The sequence below is a fragment of the Dromiciops gliroides genome, chromosome 1 (genome assembly GCF_019393635.1).
Source record: "Dromiciops gliroides isolate mDroGli1 chromosome 1, mDroGli1.pri, whole genome shotgun sequence".
Classification (NCBI taxonomy): domain Eukaryota; kingdom Metazoa; phylum Chordata; class Mammalia; order Microbiotheria; family Microbiotheriidae; genus Dromiciops; species Dromiciops gliroides.
This window is the reverse complement of record NC_057861.1, coordinates 159,957,259-159,978,967: the sequence shown is the minus strand read 5'-3', so window position 1 is coordinate 159,978,967 and position 21,709 is coordinate 159,957,259. Positions and strand designations below refer to the sequence as shown.

Sequence of the window (21,709 nt, the reverse complement as noted above, 5' to 3'; positions counted from 1 at the left end):
GGTCGTTTTTGAGATTGGAATTGGCCGTCAGTTTTGCCCCCTAAGTAAACACAGCTTGGAGCGTCTTGGGTGGGCAGGAGAGAACAATTTGTGAGCTAGAGAAGCAAACTAGGGGGGCCAGCAGCTAGGGATATACCTGCTGGAGACTTTCACCTGACCTTTCACAGTCAGGGTACTGCCGGGTTGAAGGAGGATGGTGTGTGTGTGTGTGTGTGTGTGTGTGTGTGTGTGTGTGTGACACATAGGACTTTGGGACAAGGGAACAAGGGGAGGAATAAGGTGGAAGGGAAGAAAAGAGGAGAGAAATCTCAGTGTTGAGGACAGAGGATAATATATGACTTTCGGTGCAATTTAGCTTTGTACAGATTTTGGCCACAAATAATAAAACGACAGAAGTCTACACTTCCCCCTCCCCCACTGTCTCTGGGGGAAAAGCAGGAAAACCAACACATTTAGAGTCATTAACTCTTAAGACAGACGAATTTCCTCCGACATAAAAGGCAGGCCATGGCCCTGCTCGTGATGCGCACAGGGCATATTAACATCGTAAATGTACAAACTGGATGCGAGACTCAAACTTAAGAAGCCGTCAGACGTTTAGAAGCAAAAGCCGCTGCTTGGCGGAAATTTTTTTTTTTTAAAGTTGTAAAATATCAACAAAAGGAAGCAATAATCCAGGCATCCAGGTTAGGTAACATTGATTTTTAAAGGTAAGATGTGATGTGGAGATAAAAAGTTTGTGCTCTACAGCAATCGGAGGTGTAGAGTAGATTATTTATTGTGCTTGTGAATTTGGTGCAAGTTGCAAAGAAAAAAGACGCTTTACCTTATACCTGTCGATTATTGGGCATCCGGCAAGCAAGCTGGGCGGGGGGGCGGGGGGGGGGGGGACGCGGAGAGGCCAGGTTTTATAGGATCAAGAATCAAAGTCTCAGTATCTTCTAGTCTAACTAAATGCACAGTCCCTAAGGTTAATGACCACTGTCTAGCCTGAATGTGAGGGACCCGACAGCAGCCCTTGGAGAGGGGGAGGGGCACTACTTCATGGTTCCGATGATTATTTTTTCTACTATCATGCATGAAGGACACACACGGACACTTTGTAATCCCACCAGCCCGAGGTGCTCGCCAAGGCGGGGGATGGGGAGGAGTGTGCTTCTTTTGGGAAGGGTGTGTGTTACAGTCTCGTGCGGGAGATCTCGAGAGCTCTGGTCCTGGAGGCCTCCCGGGACCAGAGGAGGGACAGAAACACCGACATTGCAGACAGCAAAGTGCTTCACGAATTTTCCTAGAACAACGTCCTCAGCCTGGCATTCCCATAAAGAATGGCGAAAGGACGAAACTTCCTGTCCTCCTCCTGGATCACCTTATCTTCACCTCCAAATTAGAGAAACGCTGGTTGGAAGAGCATTTAAAAGAATGCGTGTTAATTACGTGGGGGAGCGAAAAAGGTCTCAACGAAAACCAGAATGGAACCTCGCTTTCTCTTCTGCCAGTGGCTGCCCCGCTTCCCCCAGTTTTCCCTCCCCATCTCCTTCCCAAGCCCAGGCTTGCCAGGGATGCATGAATGAACTGGGACAGACGGGTGCTGCTGCTCGAAGCTCCGGGACCGTCCTCCCGAGCTCTGGGCACCTCCTCTTTCGGACCCACCTCATCTTGGGTTGTTTTCGAGCATTTCAGGAACCGACGGCTCCAAGGGAAGCATCTTGAGAAAGATTTGGTGAATTTGCTCCCCTAGCCATCCAGAGATAAAATATCCCAGAAGACTTGACCCCTTGACCATACCTTCCCTCCCCTCTCTATGGCGATCTCCCCTCCCTTTCCCCCCCACCAGCCAGGGAATCTGGTCCAAAGAGCCCGTCTGCGTCCAGTGCGGGCTAGGCTCTCCTCCAACATCCAACAAAAGTCTTAGGAGAGGAAAGTGTGGAGGGAGTAGAGGATAGTGGTGAGAAGAGTGGAGATGATCCCTCCAGTCGCATCTCCGAGATCTCGGCTCCCTACCCTCCTCCTTCCACAGTTTACCAATCCATCCGATTCAGTCGGTCATGGCCGCGGGCTTCAGAATCGTTTCTAATCACTTAGTTTCAGTGAGCGGAGCATATCACGTATCCTCCTGCTGGGGGAGAAGACGTGGGGGTCGGGTATTGGGAGTAGTGGGGAGCATTTCCGTGGATGCAACATTGAGCATCAGTCCCTCAGGCCATTCTCCTCCTCCTTGGGTCTATGTTGGAGTGGGGGAAGGAGGGGGGGGTCGTTGGGAAGGTGGGGGGTAATTCAGGCTCCTCTTCGGGAACAAGAAAGGTGAGTTTGTAAGCAGCAGCCACCTGCCCTCTCCCCAACACCCACATGGCCACTGAATGAACTATAAGCTACAAGCATGTTAGCCAATAGAACTATATATATATAGTAGTACATTAATTATCCTTAGAAGAAAATATACTGAGGAGGCACCTTTGGACATACTACATTTTAGAGGTAGAAGTTACATCAGAGGCCATTTGGACCAATCCCCACATTTTGCAGATATACTGATTCTCAGTAGAGTTAAGTGGCTTGCCCAAGGTCACACAACAATTAGCCCAAGGTCACAAAGTCACCCAGAGTGGCAGGGCTATGCAGAGAGAGCACTGCTTTTTGCCCAGACACCAAATAGGTCAATGTGCATGTTTTGATATGAAAAGCATACATAGATAGCGACTATGTATTTGTATTCACAAATAGGGGAAATCTCTAATTAGGCCAGAGGAAAAGTAGAGAACCTAGGTAACGATACAGGACTAACCAGATAGAACCCCTTGGATAGGTCAGTCAAATCCTTTTCCCTTTGAGAGATTTCCCTCTCCCCAGAGATTTGTCACAATTCCTTCCCAAGGCAGAGAGATTTGTCCCAAGGACCCACAAAGGAGGGAACCATCTCATACCCCAAAGATACAATTGACCCGAGTAGGATCTCTTTTGGGAAGAGGGAAGAAGCTGCTCATTCCGGGGAAAGAGGAGTGTGCTCGTGGGGAGCAGGAAGCGGTCAGGCATTCCTTTACTGCCCCTCTTCAAGGCCACTGGAGTTGTAAGCTGGGGAGGCGGCATACAAGGCGCCGCCAGGAAGAGGCCAGCAGAGTTTTAATCCAAGGCTGTTACTGTTTCAGGATTTTCAGTCCCTCGGCTCAGGCTCTCTTGTACTGACAAGCTACAAGAGAGGGGAAGGGGAGGAGGGAGGTATGGGAAGAATTGAAATGGCCTGGAGATATAGCCACTAGTAATAATTCTCAGTGTTAGACATTCAAAACTTTTGCAAGCACAACTTCTACAAGACTTCTGAGTGTTGTACAAACGGAGAACTCTGGTCTGGGCCTACAGAAAGAGACAGATAATGTTCAATACATTGACTTACGGTAGGATTGGCGATGGTAATTTTTTAAAAAACCTGTATGTGCAGATGTATGTGTGTGTGTGTGTGTGTGTGTGTGTGTGTGTGTGTGTGTACTTGTATGCCAGGGTTCCCCCCTACCGACTTCCTATTATGCACAGGATGGGAGAGAGAATGTTGGAGAGACCCTCTACCTTCTTTGTCCCACAAAACTAGTTTGTAAAGAAAGGTTCAAGGAGGGAGTGAGATGATCTTCTAACAGCTTTCTCCCTCTTAATTCTTTCTTTCTAACATTGCATTTCCTAGTATTCTCCGGACCAAGTAGAGTCTGAAGCTCATTTAAATTGGCAAAGGGGAGTAATTAGCCAAAAAAAAAATGTTGTCTTCCTTCCTTGAGATGTGACCCAATTTAAACAGTACTCAGGGCACTGCAGGATTATGGGGATATGGTTCATTCTCTTCCCTTCTCATTTTATTCTTAGTTTAACTTTAGGAGCAGCAACAATATGACACACCTCCCCTCCCCCTCCCCTCCATTTTGCTGACCTCTCTTCCTAGTACCACCAAAAGCCCTTGGAGCTCATTGTACCTGAGCAGCTTCCTGCCAGTTTTGACACCCCCAAAGAAATCAAGTTATCAGTTCCTACCTCCTGTTTGTTTGCCATGGAAACAATCTTGGGACTGTAATAGTTGGGGGGAAACTGGCATAAAGATTAAGAATTAGAGGACAAACAATCGGTTTAGTTAGCTTCGTCCTGAAAAGTTAGTTTTGTTTTTAAATCATTACATCAGTTTCCAGTTTAAAAAATATTCCCAAATGCCTGTTATTAAAACCTTTGAAATGGGGGTCAGATAACCCACTTGAACGTGCACGAAAATTGTGAAACATGAATACTCATGCACTAACAAGCACAAATACAAATAAACATATGAAAAAATTTATACACATAAATAAGATCCTTTTGTTAAAATAAGTGTGATCCCTCCACTCAGAATGGCTACTGTGTGCACTGAACAATTCTTTTCCTCTATGCTTGACATGCAGGAATATGGTCTGCTTTGTGGGGAAAATAGCACCAAAGTTGCAGAAAATATATGAAGTGTGAATTTCCATTCATGGAGACTGAACTCTCTAAGTGGGAATAAGGCCTTGTAAGTTATAAATAAAAATAAAGAATATTGGAGTAATTGCTCAGGACAAGGAAACTTATTTGTCAACAATATATTTAAGGACTTGTCTCCTGTTTTTCTAAAGTACTTTGATATTTTGTTTAGAGCTCCCAACTAGAATACATGTCTGTGTATATGTGTATGTAGATATGTATATAGTATGTGCATATGTGTGTTTCTGTTGCCACCAAATAACTGCAAAAGTATGACAGGCTTATTATTCTTATGACTACTGGTTAATAATTACTTAAAAACAAAGGCCATTTAAGTATCTGGATCCTTATACTTCTTGTAACTGAAAAATGATCCCAGCAATCACAGAGCCTGTGAACCTCATCACCATAGGCAGGTCAAAGGGTAGGTAAGACTGAAAGATACGATTCCAAGAGAAAAAGATGCTCCCAGCCCATTCTGCTTCTTCCTTGGCTTTGGACTGTTCAAAAGGCAATTAACACTATGCTCATCACCTTCATAGTCTATAATAAAAATTGAGGAATACATGCAATTTTAAATACAGTTAAAGAGTTTTCCAAGAAAAAGGGTTGATAACTCCCTGAAGCTGATTTATCTCTTTGATTTAGGATTAAAGAAATCTCCTAGTAGTGGTTTTCTTATGGGGGTTACCCAAATTAATTTTTCTCACAGAACAACAAAAAAAAAAGAAAACAGGAATATGGAAGATCTTTTTTGTAAATTCCCCCCCCCCAGGGGAGTCTATGAAACCAAGAGAGCCCCATAGGACCACCAGGATTGAGACCAAAGGAAAGCACAAAAGGTCGTATCCAAAAATACTTTCCTGATATCCATCTTGTGTAAACTGTTTTTTCCCCTTCAAAAACTGATGTTATAGTCCATTTTAAGAACTATAATTTAAAATTATGGCTTTGCTACTGTTGCATTAAGAATTTGCTTTGTATTTCATCTCTTCCACAATGAGGAAGCTTATTATGGCTTTGGGATTGTTCTAAAAAGCCACAATATATTGCTTCTGCTCTATACCCCCACTTGGGATTAAATAGGGCCACTGGGAAGCCAGACAATTTCTTATTCATGTGTGTAGAGGATGGAAAGTATGTATAGTGATGGTGAGAGAGGATAGGTAAAGAGAGAGAACTTTGTGGAGTGTTAAAAATAAAATGGGAACCCGAACACCTGTGTGGAATAATATCATAATAATGCACACTGATGTGTACTGTGTGTCAGGGGTGAAAGAGAGAGGAAGAGGGGGGAATTGGAGAGAGAAAGAGGGGGACAGAGAGATTATGAAAGGCAAAGAGAGAGAATGGGGGGGGAAGGAGAAAGGAAGAGGAAGGGAGGGAGAAAGAGACAGACAGAGATAGAGAAAGATCGAGAGAGAACGCTCTTGAAGGTCTGTCCTGTAGGACTAGTCTTCAAGAAACCATCTGTTTCCAATTAGCAACCATAGAGCTTCTGCACAGGATGGAGAGAAGCGCACTGTTCCCCAGCCTTGCTTCTGAAAGCTCAGTTCTGCACAGCTCAGCCCCAGTTCTGCTCCATCTAACCCTGAAACCACCTCATTTTGAAGCACACACTTTTTCCATTGCACCTCTGGAGACTGCCTGCTGCCTTTCCCGAAGGCACACAAAGAACCCTCTTTCTCCAGCAGCCTGGTTACTCACGACTGTTAAAAGCTCAGTTCAGTCACTCTCCCCACCCACCTCCATTACTACCCCCTCCCTCTCCATATCATAAAGTTGCCTCTGAATAGATTCAGAAATAGTTTTGTCTCATACATGATCGGTTATGTTAAAAGACTTTAATCTCTGGTAAAGTTTTATATTATTTTATTGGGAGGGTATATGTTTTTGTAGAGGTATATGAGTACACATCCATTTGACATGAATGTGTATATATGTTTCATATACATATACTTCAATATTTCAGTGACTTCACTGATCTATGATTTTGATAATACTTTAATATTTCCGTGTTTTCCTATGTACATATATGTGTGTATATGTCCTGTGGGTATGTGTGTATATATCCATTGTACATATATATAAAATCTAGAAAGCTACATAAACAGTACACACTGTCTATGAACTTAAACAATGAAACTAGGAGCCAGTGTAATAAACTGTGGTTCCAGGCGATGCCCAGATCTTGTCATTTAGACTGATAAACTAGAACCCCTTTTTATTAAAAGGAGGAAGGGACTATAACGATGGGGGAAAGGATGCAAATAATAGGTGGGTGCAAAATCCTAGACCAAAGGGAAATGTATTGCCTTCATGACCTCTGGATAACCTGGGTACTTTGGCATAAAATGTTCCAACAATATTTACTTACCTTTAAGTTTTTCCTTTTTTTTCTCCCCCCCCCATCTCCCCTCCCCCAATTTTCTTAAGCCATCTTTTGAGATGGTTCAAACTTTCTTATGGGGTCTAATTATAGTAAGCAGAAACAGGATGGAATGTCAATGGTTCACTTCTGCAGGAACTGAGTTCTGACTGTGACTGGATAGAGGGTCTTATTGTCACTAGAAAAAAAAAATTCCTAGGAACACTGCTTTTCGTTTGAAGCTCTCCCCTCCCCCCCCTTTTGCCTGGTTTTCCATTTGCTCAGGACTCAGTTAGCCAGGTCAGGAAATGGCTTTTTGTACTTTTTGAGTTATATTAACAAATGATTGAAACTTAAAGAGTTACAAGTGGAAGAAGGCTATCCAGTGGAAGAGCTTAAGGAGTGAAGGGCAGGGGAAAGTGTGAGCTGCTACAAATTAAGAAAATCAAATTGAAGAGATAATGGTAAGGGGATTCAAATTAGGAAAACAAAATGGAGGGGTGTGTGAATAGGCTTTTGTTTTGTTGATTTTCACACCGGAGTTGGAGAAAACAATGATACTCTCTTGATCCGGGTTTGTCGAAAGACCAGTTTAATAAGAAAAAAAGAAGACAATTTAAAGGCCCCACAATTTCTGTTGTTTTACAACAACATAATTTTAAGTAAAATGGATGATTTGGGATTAAAATCATTTTATCAATTACATAAAATCCTTGAGATGAAGCATCTATGGTGAGATAACGTGAAATCAAGCGTTGGAGTGGTCACAGTTTCGATTTTACAGTCTTTCTGGGAGTGAAAGATTTTTTTTTTTCCAGACAAGGAGAAACAATCAATGGCATTGGAAAACTGGGCGGGGGTTGGGGGTGGGGTGGCCTGGGGTAGGGTGGGGAATCAGGGTTGGACGTGATTAAATCTTCCTCTCCTCTCCCACATCAACTGTCAGTCTCCCTTCCGTGGTCAGATACCCTCCACCGATTGATTACAAGGGAAAAATGAACCGTCCGCCTTAACCTTTGGCTAAGGCGATCATATCTCTTCTTCGGCTGCCCCACGGTGACCAGAAGTCAGCTTAGGCATTGGGGTTGTGCTTCATGAGAGCCACATCAGCCTCCACCATCTCCTTCACCAGCTCCTGCAGGCAGGAAGAGAGAAAGGCAATGCGCTTACCTTCTATTCCAACAGTCCCATCCCAACCGCTCACATCGACTGGGTTGTCCCTAGTGTGTGTTTCAACTTTCTCCCAACTCCTTTCCCCTAGGTAGGCCCTTTCCTAACTCCATCAATGCTTATCCTCTCTGAGCCGCGGCTTCTTAGGGATTATTCGATAGCGTGCAGAAGAGAGTTGGAGAAACAAACCCTTTACCAGGACTCGGTGGAAATAATGCTATTTGCAAAAATGTGATTGCTACAGTGTGTAAGAAGAGGAAGGACTCAGCAACTACACCAAATCCAGGGCTTCAGGAAGAAAAGAGCCGAGGAAAAGGTATTCCTTTTTTGAAAAAAATAAAACAAAACAACAGGACAAGCTAGTCTATTTGTTGTCCTTCGGGGGGTAACTCCCACGAAATCACAAGTCTGGGATCAAGGCTTCTCTCGAGAAGACAATTTTGAATTCTATTCTGCTGTTTGCATCCAAAACAAAACTTAAGAAAGGCACAGGGAGCTATCATGTCTTCAAAATTCAGAAAATGAGCCGTGACCTCTTTTTAAAATATCACGAGCCGCCTAAAAAATACATCTCTAAGTCGATTTTATATGCTATAACTTTGTCCGTCTCCCGTCTCCTCCCCACTCTTTGCCTTTTCTTTTCCTCCTCCTCCCTCCCCTCAGCAGGATGGAAAAGATCATTTCATTACAAAACAGAAACTTACATCAAAAGCGACCCGGGGCTTCCAGTTTAGTTTTTGTTTTGCTTTGGTACAGTCTCCTTGCAGAAAATCCTGTGCAAAAGGAAATGGGAAAGAGAAACGCCTGGATTGGGGTGCTGTGCATCTGTCCTTACTGCAGTTCGCGATGCCGGCTACTGCCGGCCTGGCTTCTAATCTAAAGCATCTTGGTCCTTCCCCCCACCCCCACCCCAGGCTCCCCGCTCGCCCTCCCAGTAGTCCCTACAATTTGTTGGCTAACGAGCCTCTGAGCAGTCCAGCTTGGCCCCCAAACAGGTTGCAATTTAGGGGGAGAGAGGGAGGGGGAGAGTTGAAGTTTCCGCACGTTGACAGACACCCAGCCTGCCACCGCTTTCCCAAACTCCTCGGTCCAAACGTTCACACACATCTCTGGGCTGCAGCAGCATTTTTTCACGCCGCGGTCTACTCTACGAGGGCAGACCCGGCTCAGCTTCCCTTTTTTCCTCCTCTCCCCCCACCCCCCTCCATTTTTTGCTCCCGTGGTGCAATTTCAGTTGAGGCTCACGGACCTATAAATCATCTGGAAGTTGCATTTAAGAATACACTGCACAGACCATTTAAAAACCATAAAAAGCAATCAATCCCTTCGCCCTCCCTCCCCCAACCTCTTTCCCACTCCCTCTTGCCTCCCCTCCTTGCTCCCCCCATCAAATCCTATTGACGCTTTAATGGTGATTTTTTTTTGTACATTAAGTTGTCATGGACGCTACTGTGAGAACTGTTTCGAATTATTGAACCTCTCTAGCAAAACAGAAATAAATCAACATCTCCCCCCCCCCCCAATTAAAGAAAATATTAGAAGCAAGCACGTCCAGAGCTTGGTCAGCATTCGCTGTCTTGTGTCCTGCTGGCAGTGACAAAACTTAAGCTTTTGACACGAGAATGTTTTTATTTTTAACTAAAGTCAACATTCACACAAGAGGGACAAGTAATTTGAGATGCATTGCCATGTGTCTAAACGAGCGTTTAATTAGGCTAGCTGGGGTCAGGGATGGGAAGCCCGAGTTATCTTTGCTCACTCTATCTCTCCAAATCGTCACAGAACAAACAAACAAGACGCCAACCTCGCACTAGTTCCAGCCTTGACTTCATTAACATTTATTTTGAACTACCAGTGGGTCCAGGTTTCAAAATCACTTCGTGTAAATTCTCTTATACTCCAGTTTTACAGCCATAAGTTACAATTACGTAAACGCAACGTGGAAAAGATGCTTCCACGTAAAAAGAGCGGGCTGCTTTCTTGGATGTGGTCAAAAACTCACTTGCCTCATTTCGATTCTCCCCATTGTATCCCTTTTTATTTCTTTCCCTTCTGCCCCTATTCACCAGCGGTGGGGCTAACGAGCAAGTAGCCGGCCTGTGGCCTCGGTCCCTGAAAGCCAAGCCGATGGAATTTCTCTAAAGGTGCATTAGCAACACTTTTCAGATACGATCTTTTCCTCCATTCTCTCTTTCCCAGGCTATGTGTGTTCCCCGTGATACGGGAGCGTGATAACATTCTAGTGTACCTCTGTGCAGCAAGGGGCCAGGCGATGGGAAGACTCAAACTGAGCCACAAAGACTACTGGACAGTTCCTTATCAAAGAGTGTGTGTGTGTGTGTGTGTGTGTGTGTGTGAAGTTTAAGTGTGAAAACAGAAAAGCATAAACACATAAAACACACACACACACACACACAACAAAAAGAGGGTTATTCTGAAGGTCCTAAGTTAGCAAATGCAGTGATTTCATTTGTCTGGTGGACATAATTAAACTGCTTTATTATGGAAGAAGAAACTATAGTTTTAAAAAAGGGAAGAAAAAGTAACCTTAAATCTAAATTGTTCCATCACTTCTTTGAAAACAAGATTGCAGTTTTCTAAGAGTAGACTTAATTGAGATAATCATGTGAACTCTAGTCTTGGATCTCCTAGGTTTATCAATAGAGCCAATGTCCATTTAGAGGTACAATAGGCTTTCTTATTGTAAAGGACTTTAAGAAAAGGCAAAAAACAGATGGATTTGTATAAATGCTCAAGAAAAGCCAATACAAACATGTTTTAAGCTCTTAATGCTTTAAAGTTATTTAGAAATTTTAAGTAGTTCAAGTGAAAATGACAAATAACCAAGTCCTAATGTAACACCAAACGATCTTTATTTTCTGCAGATTTCTATAAAACTTGGCATGTATAGAATATTTGGTATAAATTCAAATTGCCCTGTGCAATGTTTTGTATTGCACAGTGAGAACACAACAGCTGAGTCTGACATACTGTCTTTTTGGTTCTACTTCTATACCACCTAGAAACAATCTTGTAGCTTTTAGATAAAGTAGTGTTTGATAAAATAGTCTATTACTAGAGTTATCATTGTCAATAGCTTGTTAAATGGTTATCTGCCAGGTTTTTTACTCATCAGCACAATACCCATTAAATTGTACAAATTTATTCCATTATTAACACCCCTTAACCCCCAAGTGCAACTATCAATAAAACAAGGGCCCTGCCTTAGGGGCACAGTCTAGCACACAATAACGGGCACTGCATCTTTAGGAAAAGTTGACACTATTGGGGAAAATGCTAAAATAACAAAATAAGTTTAAAAAGGAAAAAGACAAATGAAATACTTTTCAGCGCTGCATCCCCTAAAATAAGTTCATGTCTCAGATTTTAATTTTATGTAAGTTGCACAATGAAATATAGATGATGTTATGTTTTTTCCCCAGAGGGTGCTGTGACATTTAGAATCATGGGAGAAAAAGATCATGCCTTTCCCCAATCCCCAGTTCCAGGGGAGTTGCATGGGTTGAAGAAACATGGTTATTGTTTAATCACATAACACTTGCTGTAAATCAACCAACATTGCATACATGTAATTCAGGGTTTTGAATTTATAGTTAGCAAAAACCTGAAACTAGATTGGCTTCAGATGATCTCAGTGGCCTCAGACAAGGGAGATTTGTATTGTAACTTTGTTTCCTGTATTTTTCTACAAGTAGCTCATAATATAAAAACAACCAGGAGACTACAATTAAGGAAAAAGAAAAAGGGTTTTGAAAAGCCTAGAAACAGACATTGCTAGCATATGTTGCAAAAGTATTTCATTGAAACCAGAGATGCACCTATTTAAATTTCCAAATTTAGTTTTGGGCTAACTCCTACATGCCAGTCCTGAGGCTTATTGCTACTTGCCAAAGCCCTGCTTTCCTGAAGCATCATTAGACTGAACTTATGAAGGAAGATGAGGTCCCATTAGACTGGAACTGTGGTTCTTTATGTCAGTTGCTGCTGAACTAAAGTACAAACCAACCAGTACTCTGGCTACTGATGATTTTTTTAGGCTCAGATTAGGTGCATCACAGGGTCTTTTTTAAAACTAAATTTTCCCTATAGGACTTTCTTCCTTGTTCTTACTACATTATTTATAGAAGAAAAAGCCAGCGTTTTAGTTTTCATGACTCTAGTTAGTCGAAAGTCTAGTTTAGGGGAAAGGATTGGCTGGAAGAGAAGAAGTTATATATCTTTCTTTATTATTAATATCATGACTGAAAGGAAATTTTAAAAAATGATTCTGTATGTAAAAAACATCTCCCCGCAAAGAGAACAGATTATGTAAATGGTATTTTTGCATTCAGGTTAAGAATTGCTATTTTTCTCTACAATTCTCAGAGCTGTAGCTGAATGAGTAATGAAGACAATAGCCCAACTGCCTGCTTCTATTTAGTGTTATTTGAAAATCTTTTGACATTATAAATGTTCACTTAAGTGATATGATCTTCACTTGAAGACAAAGGAAAGGAATGAGTTTATCTGATATGCTTTTTTCTTCTATTTGACCACTTAACTCCTTCTCTCTCTAATTATAGCTTAAAAGCAGGTTTCTGATGAAAAGTAACACATGCCTAGCCTACTAAAAGAATTGCTCTTTTAGGGGTTTCATTTTATAGTGCAAACACAAACACATTCATGAATTAGGACAAAAGGACTTATGCTTGGGTGACCTGGAACTTGAAAAATATGATTATAAGCCTCTGAGAAAAAAAAAATTAAGCAGGTTAAAGTAAACACAACATTTCCTAAACCGTGGTTCTGGGTGTCATCATTTCTTTCATTTCTACCCATTAGGTAAATGATATGGTCTCGGTGTATAATTTATTATTGTCCAATTCAATTAGGCTTAACTGAGCATTTTATGGCAGCAAAATAGCATGAAGAAAAAGGGAATACAAATTAAAAGCCCAAATGCTTAAACTCAATTTTTCTCTTACTACCACAGATGACTAATCCAGTCAGCATCATAGCCATACACTAGCAGTTTCATTCACCAGAGGCAGTCAGAGTAGCAAGTTTGACAACAATTTCTAATGCTGTTCTGCTTTATGTTCCTGTAATAATGAACTGATAAAGAGCCAGAACAAGTCCTGGAAAAGTCATTAAGTGAGTTACTGAATCTGTAGAAGTTAACCTGAAATCCTGAAAAGGGGAGACTACATCATGCTTTTATCTTCTATCCTTACATATTTCCTGCCTCTCAAATATCCTCAACACCTTTTAATTTACATCAAGATAACCACAAAATAAATCTTTAAGTTACATTAGTGATCTCCATACCAAACCTCTTCCTCCTTCCTCACAACTTAATTTTTATTCTTCTCTAATATTCCAAATTCCTTTGACAGTTTTCCCTCCATTCTTCTAGAACCTTTGGGAGAAAACACCTTTCATTAAACGTATGGACTCACAGAGCATGAATGAAGAGCCCCAAAACATCATTCTGCCTGTGTGCCCTGGCCCCAGGTTGTTTCTGAACAATTTTGTTATTTATTTTAAATTAGCTGTTAAATACTACATCTTGTCAATAGGCCCATTTCTGAGGCTTGCAGAGGTTTAGGGCAAAGGAAAATCACTTTAAGCTCTTTTATTATGTTGTTTGTTAAATTTCTGTACTCTTCAGTGCTGTCAATAAGGATATAAAGAAAGGCTCAAGGCAATTCAAAAACATTTACTGAGTGTCTACTAAGTGTAAGGTACCTACTTGAGCCAATACAAAATAAGGAAAGTCAAGAGCTAGGAAAACATCATGTTAAATATGTTTAGGAATTTCAGAAAGGGAGTCATGCGGGGCCCTCAGTTTTCATTTTTTCCTTCCACTGTTCTTAGAAAAGCAAAGTGGTGGAATAACTCAGGTACCAAGGGAATGAAAGAATGCCAATGAATTTGGTTCTTGATCTAAATTTGTATTAATGCAGTGTGGGCAGGAAAGTTTTACTCTTGGGTCAAGGCTCCATTTTAGAAAGACAGAACAAAAAAATGGAAAAAAGCTTGAATGGATCAGTCAAGATTAGGCATTTGCAAATCAACTCATATGTAAGAATAACAACAAGAACAACAACAAAAAAGCAGATCAGCAGTTTTCAGCAGTAGCACTTATCTTGTCTGCATAAGTTAACTCCTTTATCCTCCGGATTTTTACTCTTTAATTTAGTCTTTCCCCAAAGATGTAATGAAACTCAGAGCAATAATAAATATAATATAATGGTAATGGATATTTTCCTCTTCTCGAAGGACTGCTTTATAGTAGCACAAACTGAGTGGCTGAACACAGGCCTCTCTTTTAATGACAAGGGGTGATAAGAGACAAGAAGAAAACAGCAAACTGTCTGGTCTGCTCAGGAAGTGGGGAATCAGTGGTATTGTCCATCAACTGGGGCTCCCAAATGCTGCCAGGTTTCAAACAATACTTCAGCTCAACTTTAGGGAAAATGAGTCAGTCAGCCCTGACTCTGACAAGCTTACTGACACTAGAGATAAAATGGCAAATGGAGCAAAACAGTGGGAGCAGGTCCCTGCATTCTGTCTGATTTCTTAATCATTTTGATAAACGAAGCCGTATACAAGTTAACACAGGGAAACAGCACATACTGTATATTCCTCGGGTGAACACACTGGAACAATCACATTATTACCATGACTACATTTGTGCAAAAGTTACACTTAGGGAAAGGCACAGACACATGAACCCATCTTTACTAGATATGGGTCTGATTCCCAAGTCCCCTGATTCTCAGTGGTTTCCCTTCCACAGAGTTAAGTAGGATTTGAATCTTTTTTAGTGTTGGCCGTCTTTTAAGACTATGTGATCTCTTAACTATTCTCCTGAGTCAGTGAATAAATAATCCTCAAATGCATCAAATATGTTATTCAAAACCAGCAGCTATCAGCAAACAACAACTATGGGACATGAATCTTCTTTTGAAAATCTTTGATTCTTATGGTACTATCGACACTAAAGAGAAATTCTAGCTATTATGTTCAACACAATCCTTATGATGGTGAAAGACTATTTTCTGTTACTTTATATGTATCTATTACTAGGTAAAAGTCTTCTCTTTAAAAGAGCATTTCCTTTATTATGGGACAGTTTTATAATTTTATTTGTGCATGAACATCTCTTTTTATGTTATATCAAAGATGATCAGCATAAAAGGAAAAAAATCCGGTTAGGCAAAGGATTAAAAAATCTTGGGGATGGACAGTTATTTAGAAAACCTAATAAAAAAAATTTAAAGGTAGCTCAGGAAGCTAGTCAGTGTTCAGGTAGTCACCAGGAGATGGGTAGATAACCTGATTCAGTTACATCCCTTGGCTACATTTGTCATTTAGAATGCAGATACATCCTCTGACTCTGTGATATATTACATATAAAAGATACTGTTTCTCTCCTCATACATGCTTCAGTGGTTAAGATTTCAAATTCTGCTTTCCCCAGTACCCCTCAGATTTGGATTCGGAGGGGACAAGAGCAGGGTGTTCTCAGTGGAGGGTCCTTGACTCTGGAACTCATTCCCTGGCTGGTCTGCACAGCCTGAGTTGGTTGACCTTTGGAGTCTGTCCTGTTTATCCAGGCTTTGGCCTGAGGGAGGTTTGCTGGGGAAAGAATTTCCCAGACATGGTGTGCAGTAGCTTTTTGGGGAATGTCTAGTCTTAGGTGTTTTTTTTTTTCTTTTCAATATGCTACTTAAAAAAAATACACAAATAACTGCAAAAATGTCATGATGTCATTTTTCTTTGACTAGATCTATGTTGCAAAAGGACAATGTTAAACACACAGGATCCAAACATACATGTGCCAGTTGTAAAAGTTTGCTACAGAGATTTCATTACCACTTTCTGATCATACTGATCCCAAATCCTCAAAACAGCATCTTTTAAAAATATGTATGAAAGTTGGGCTAACTGGCAATAAGTGGAATTCTCTCAACTATAATGACTTCACTACTCATCATTCTTACCATTCTTTATCAAGGGATGTGACTCAGAATGGGAATTTGTGGGGGCAATTTCATGAAAGGGAGATAAACACTGTTAATAATCTCAGCATTCCTGTCTTCAAAGCCTGGGCCATCTTCATAGGAAATTAATGGTTACTGTTAATAACTGGACCTAGTACATAATGAACTACCTGTGGCAGTAGGAGGTGACAATAACCCTGCGGAAAGGAGATAAAACAACTTGAAAAGAACAATTAAAGATCAGCTGGGACATAATTGGGCCACAGCATTCCTGAGTTCTGGAAGCAACATAGTCTTTTCTCTTGCTACTTGGTACTTTTCACCCTCAAAGCACTTAACAAACATTAGCTAATTAAACCTCCAGACAATCACATTCAAAAGGCAACTCAAGAGGTTTTTCATCTGTACCAGGTGGCACCTTTTCCTTGAGATAAAAGTACAGTACAAAGTATCTTTGTAAGTAAAATCCAAACCACTCTAATTCTGCCTTATCTTAGATTGCAGAGACAAAATCATTACTCCAGATCCCAGGGAAGTTCTGCTCATGCCACAACTGATCTTTAATTGTAGTGAAGCTAATTTTTCCTAAGTTTGTTTCCTGCTAGGTCTTTCAAGAATTAATTCCATTTATTAGAAATGACTCTCTTTCTGGTCATCCAAGCTAGAAGGCTGAGATTAGAGAAGTTACTCATTTTATTTAAAAACAAAAAACCCCTGCCTTTTAGATCATTTTTAGTGATTAATTTTCCTTTATGTATTTCCTTACTTCCCTCCCCTTTCCCCCACTTTTTGGCAGCACAATAGCTCATTCCACAACAAGAAAGCTCTGCAATAATGAAGCACACACACACACACACACACACACACACACACACACAAGCGCACACAGATATAATGGGATCCCTTTCAAATGTTTACACACATACAGGCTTATTACCTACTTGGCTTCAACCAGGTATGGTCCCACAGTTTCTCAGACCAAAAGAGATCTCTTTCTTTTTATGACGAATCTCTACCTTTTCAGAGTGGAAAATATTGTAGACCAAGAGAGCAGAGAGACCTTCCTTGCTTTCCCATCCAAACTTCTAACTCTTATGACTGCTATTTTGGGTTTATAGGGTAAGCTTTTTTTTTCTTTCTTTTTTTTTTTAGTGAGGCAATTGGGGTTAAGTGACTTGCCCGGGGTCACACAGCTAGTAAGTGTTAAGTGTCTGAGGCCGGATTTGAATTCAGGTACTCCTGGCTTCAGGGCCGGTGCTCTATCCACTGTGTCACCTAGCTGACCCTATAGGGTAAGCTTTTAAAGGAACTAACCCCCATTTCCTTCCCTAACACCTCCAAAGCATATAAGGGATCAAACTCAAATCATGTCATTAAAGCAACTATAATACAAGTCTTTATCATTATTAGGGGAGTGGAAAGGCTACAGATTAGGAGTCAGAAGAACTGGGCTTTAGTCTGGGTTTTGCCACAGACTTGTGTTTCTCAGCAAGTCACTTACTCTGAATCTACCTGCTGAATATGGAGAGTATTTACCCAATCCCAGGGTTTTTGAATAGGATCACTGGAGAGAGGTATATGAAAAGGAAGTCAGGACAGAGAGTTAAGATACTTGGGTTCTGGGGGTAGCTAGGTGGCACAGTGGATAGAGCACCGGCCCTGGAGTCAGGAGGACCTGATTTCAAATCCGGCCTCAGACACTTAACACTTACTAGCTGTGTGACCCTGGGCAAGTCACTTAACCCCAATTGCCTCACTAAAAAAAAAAAAAAAAAGATACTTGGGTTCTTGTACCACGTCTGCCATTAGTACCCTGGAGCATATCACTTCACCTCTGGCCCTTAATTTATAAAATAAAGGAGAATGCGAATGAACTAGATGGTCTCTTCCAACTCAAAAGTTATGGTTCTATGATAATTATCTAATTTATAGTTTTATCAGGCATCTTGTTTTTCTTCCTTCCTCAATTCCTATTTTTTGCCCTGTTTCATTGGTATCATCCTTGGGTGAGTCAAAGTCAATTCAGTTCACTATACTGCTGGTTGGGAGTGGGGTGGGGGAGGAGAGATGAAAACAGATCTTTAAATTTTAATTATTTTTGTATTTCCTGTTTCTCATCACAGATAATAGTTTCCTAAGCTGATGGTTCAGATGCACATAGTTTAACCAGTCAAACTGAATCTGATAAGCATTTGTTAAGCCCCTACAGTAGGCAAAATACCTGGCTAGGTTCTAGAGATCCAAAACCAAAAAATAAAAACAGTTCCTGCCCTCACAGAGTTTATCTTCTACTGGAATGTAAACTGTTAGCTCTATTTTTCTGTGCGCCTAAATTTTCACATATTTCTCAAGTATATTTCTCATTTGGGAGATACAATAAATAATTTCAGTCCACTAATAAATACCGAGCTGAATGTCAGGGCATGCCAAAGTAATAAAGACTAGCTTCAACTCAGCATTCACATTCACATGACTGCTCAGGACATATAAAAAATGATAAAGTACAATGTGGTCATTGGCTAGGTCATAGAACAAAGATTTAGAGATGGAAGGGCCTTAGAGACCATCAAGTTCAACCATTTCTTCTTAGACATGAAGAAACAGAAGCTCAGGAAAGTTTATGACTTGCCCAAGGTTTCTTTGTTAGAAACAGCTAAGCATAAATAATGAATGAAGATGAAAATTTGTCAGGCAGTTTGCCCACCATCTCCAATTTTCTGACCCCAATTTTATTCTTTATCTGTCTTGTGGCCTCCAATCTTGTGACTCCTCAATTTCTCTCAATCCATGTTCCCTGAACTAGCCACCCCATCTTGACCTCTTGGTGAACTAATTAAACTCTACACTGTGCTCCTCTCGTCCCCTTATCATATTGCTGATGATGTCCAATCAAGCCTCAGCTCTGGATCACAACCACCATTCCCTGTTTGACATCCTAAATATGTGTTGTCAAGTGAATATGGAGAAAATGATGAAAATGTTCTGACTACTCCATTACAAATTTATGTTATAAGACCTCAACTGGGACCTTAGTACTGCTAAGCAATCCTACTGCCTCCCTTATCAGCTCGCTATGCCCTCCTCACAGTGCCAATATACAGAGAGCAAACCCATTCCCCACTGGTGGAGGATGGTGAAGGGCAGGTATGGACTCTAGGGCAGGGCTGATTCTAGAGCTGGTTTCCGTGACCACCCAGATATTTACTAGCTGGGTGATTCTGGGCCAGTCCCTTCACCTCTCTGGGCCTCACTAGATTGCTACTAAGGTTCCCTTCTAGCTCTCTGTCTATAATTTTATGACTCCATGAATATGAAAGGAAGCCTAGGTACCTTACCTTCTCATTCTGCATCACTTCAATACCCACAAGTCACAAGGGGGTTAAAATCAAAAAAACTATGTCCACTTTACTCCTTGAATATGTCTCATATTTATCCTCCAGCTTGAATGAGGGAGAAGGAAGTCTAAGAGGTGGACTTTCACATGACATCATAAAAAACTAATTTATCGCCAGCCACCAAACATCTAGAAAATCATAACATCCTCTCAGGAAAACCATGTGGAAAAGAATCAGATTTACTTTGAAGAAAGCTTTAGTGGGGGAGTCCAAGTCTCCTACTCTGAATAGCAAGTAACCCTTTGAAGGTGCTTTGTTTGCCAAAGAGGTAGGCTTTGCTGAAAAGGACCAGTGTTCAAGGCTCAGGGCTGCCTATGTGCAAAGTTGGGTTTAATTCCCACTGATACACATTCCCCCCTGCCCTTATTCTTATGTCTACACAAAATAACATTGAAATCTTTGAATGACAACCCTCCTAAACCTTCACTGATGTTCAAAAAAACCAACAACAAACCCTTGTCCATATACACCATCAATTTTTAAAGGGTAAAATTCACTTAGTTAAATGTATTTCAATTTATGATACATTTCTTAAGTATGAAAGCAACACTGTATTTGGAATCAGAAAACTTGCGTTCAAATTTCAGCCCTTCTACTTAATACCTATATAAATAAGATTGGGTAAGTTATTTCTCTGAACGTGAATTCCTCATCTTTAAGATGATGGGGTTGGACTAAAAGACCCTTAATGCCCCCTTTCTAAGATTACATGATTCCTCTGTCATCACTGGTTATACATATAGGACCCTGGCATCTAGGCTTTGGGGAGACTACATGGGCCCTCTTTCTCATGAGGATGAATCACCCAATTTGGGGGTTGTACCAGCAATTATGTTTTGGATGTCATCTGGGGCTTGGAGAGTTATTAGAGGCCTTTGTTCTAATCCCAAACTTGACATTTTGGTGCAAAGCATGAAGGAGAGTGGAGTGACCCTGGATAATGTCTACCAAGCTTAAGAAAGAGAAATTCTTTTAATGTCAAGTCAGTAAGTATTGTCAGGAATGTGCCAGGAAGTGTGCCAATTGCTGGGGATACAAAAGAAGGCAAGAGACACTCTCTGCTTGTAAGGAGTCCACAGTTTAATTGGAAAGACAACATGGAAACAACCAGGTACTTATAAGATATATAAAGACAAATTAGGGGCAGCTAGGCGGTACAGTGGATAAAGCACCAGCCCTGGATTCAGGAGGACCTGAGTTCAAATCCAGCCTCAGACACTTAACACTTACCTAGCTGTGTGACCCTAGGCAAGTCATTTAACCCTCATTGCTCTGCCCCCCGCCACCCCAAATCCCCAAATCAAAAAACAAGACAAATTAGGGATAATCAATGTAAGGAAGGAACTACCATTAAGGGAAATCAAGAAGGGCTTCTTGTAGAATGTAGAAATTTAGCTGGGGTTTGAAGGAAGTCAGAAGATGGAGATGGAGTGTCCTGTTTGAGAAATGTTAACGAGGCCATGTTATTGGGACACAAAGTATGAAAAGTAGTAAAGTGGAAAAGATTAGAAGGGACCAGGTTACAAAGAGATTTACAAAGCAGAGAATTTTATATTTGATCCTGAAGGTAACAGGGAGCCACCAGAATTTATTGAATAGGAGGGAGTGACATGATCAGACCTGTGTTCTTGGAAACTCAATTTGATAACCGAATGAAGGATGAACTGGAATGGGGAGAGATTTGAGGCAGAGACCAACCATAAGGTTATTGGAATAGTCCAGGTGTGAGGTGCTGAAGGTCTACATTAGGATGGTGGAGTGTTAGAGGAGAGAAGAGAGAATATATGAAACATATTACAAAACTAGAATACCCAAGACTTGGTAACTGACTCTGTATGGGGAGTGTGAAAATGAGGAGTTAAGGTTGATATCTAGGGAGTGAGCCTGGGTTACTAGGAGGATGGTACCCTTGACAGCAACAGGAAAGTTAGGAAGAGGGAAGGGTGGAATTTTTTGACATGTCCTGTTTGAAAGGTGAAACAATTAATTGGAGATGTGAGACTAAAGATCAGAAGAGAAATGAGTGTTGAGTAAATAGATTTGAGAATCATAAGCATAGAGAGGCCACCCATTGGGCATCACCCTTAGTCAGTGGGTATGACCTGGATGAGGATCCAGCAAAGGAGACAGAGAAGGAATGGTCAGAAAGTTTGGAGGAGAACCAGGAAAGAGAAGGGCTATGAAAATCTTGGAAAGGAGACTATCCAGGAGAAGATGGTGATCAACAGTGTCAAATGTTCTAGACAGGTGAAGAAGTGTGAGGGCTGAGAAAAGACCATTGGATTTGGCAGTTAAGAGAT

The 21,709-nt window shown here is 41.1% G+C and overlaps 1 protein-coding gene across 1 annotated transcript in view; it reads right to left on the bottom strand.

Moving 5' to 3' along the window:
- Positions 1 to 7,412: 7,412 nt before the first annotated feature.
- Positions 7,413 to 21,709, bottom strand: part of GMDS (GDP-mannose 4,6-dehydratase) — an 803,594-nt gene continuing 789,297 nt past the window's right edge. The window contains exons 10-11 of the mRNA XM_043975422.1: positions 8,710 to 8,778; positions 7,413 to 7,970 (exon numbers count right to left, since the gene is read on the bottom strand). Of these exons, the coding sequence (XP_043831357.1) occupies positions 7,908 to 7,970; positions 8,710 to 8,778 (132 nt within the window). The 3' untranslated portion in view covers positions 7,413 to 7,907. The remainder of the gene's footprint in view (positions 7,971 to 8,709; positions 8,779 to 21,709) is intronic.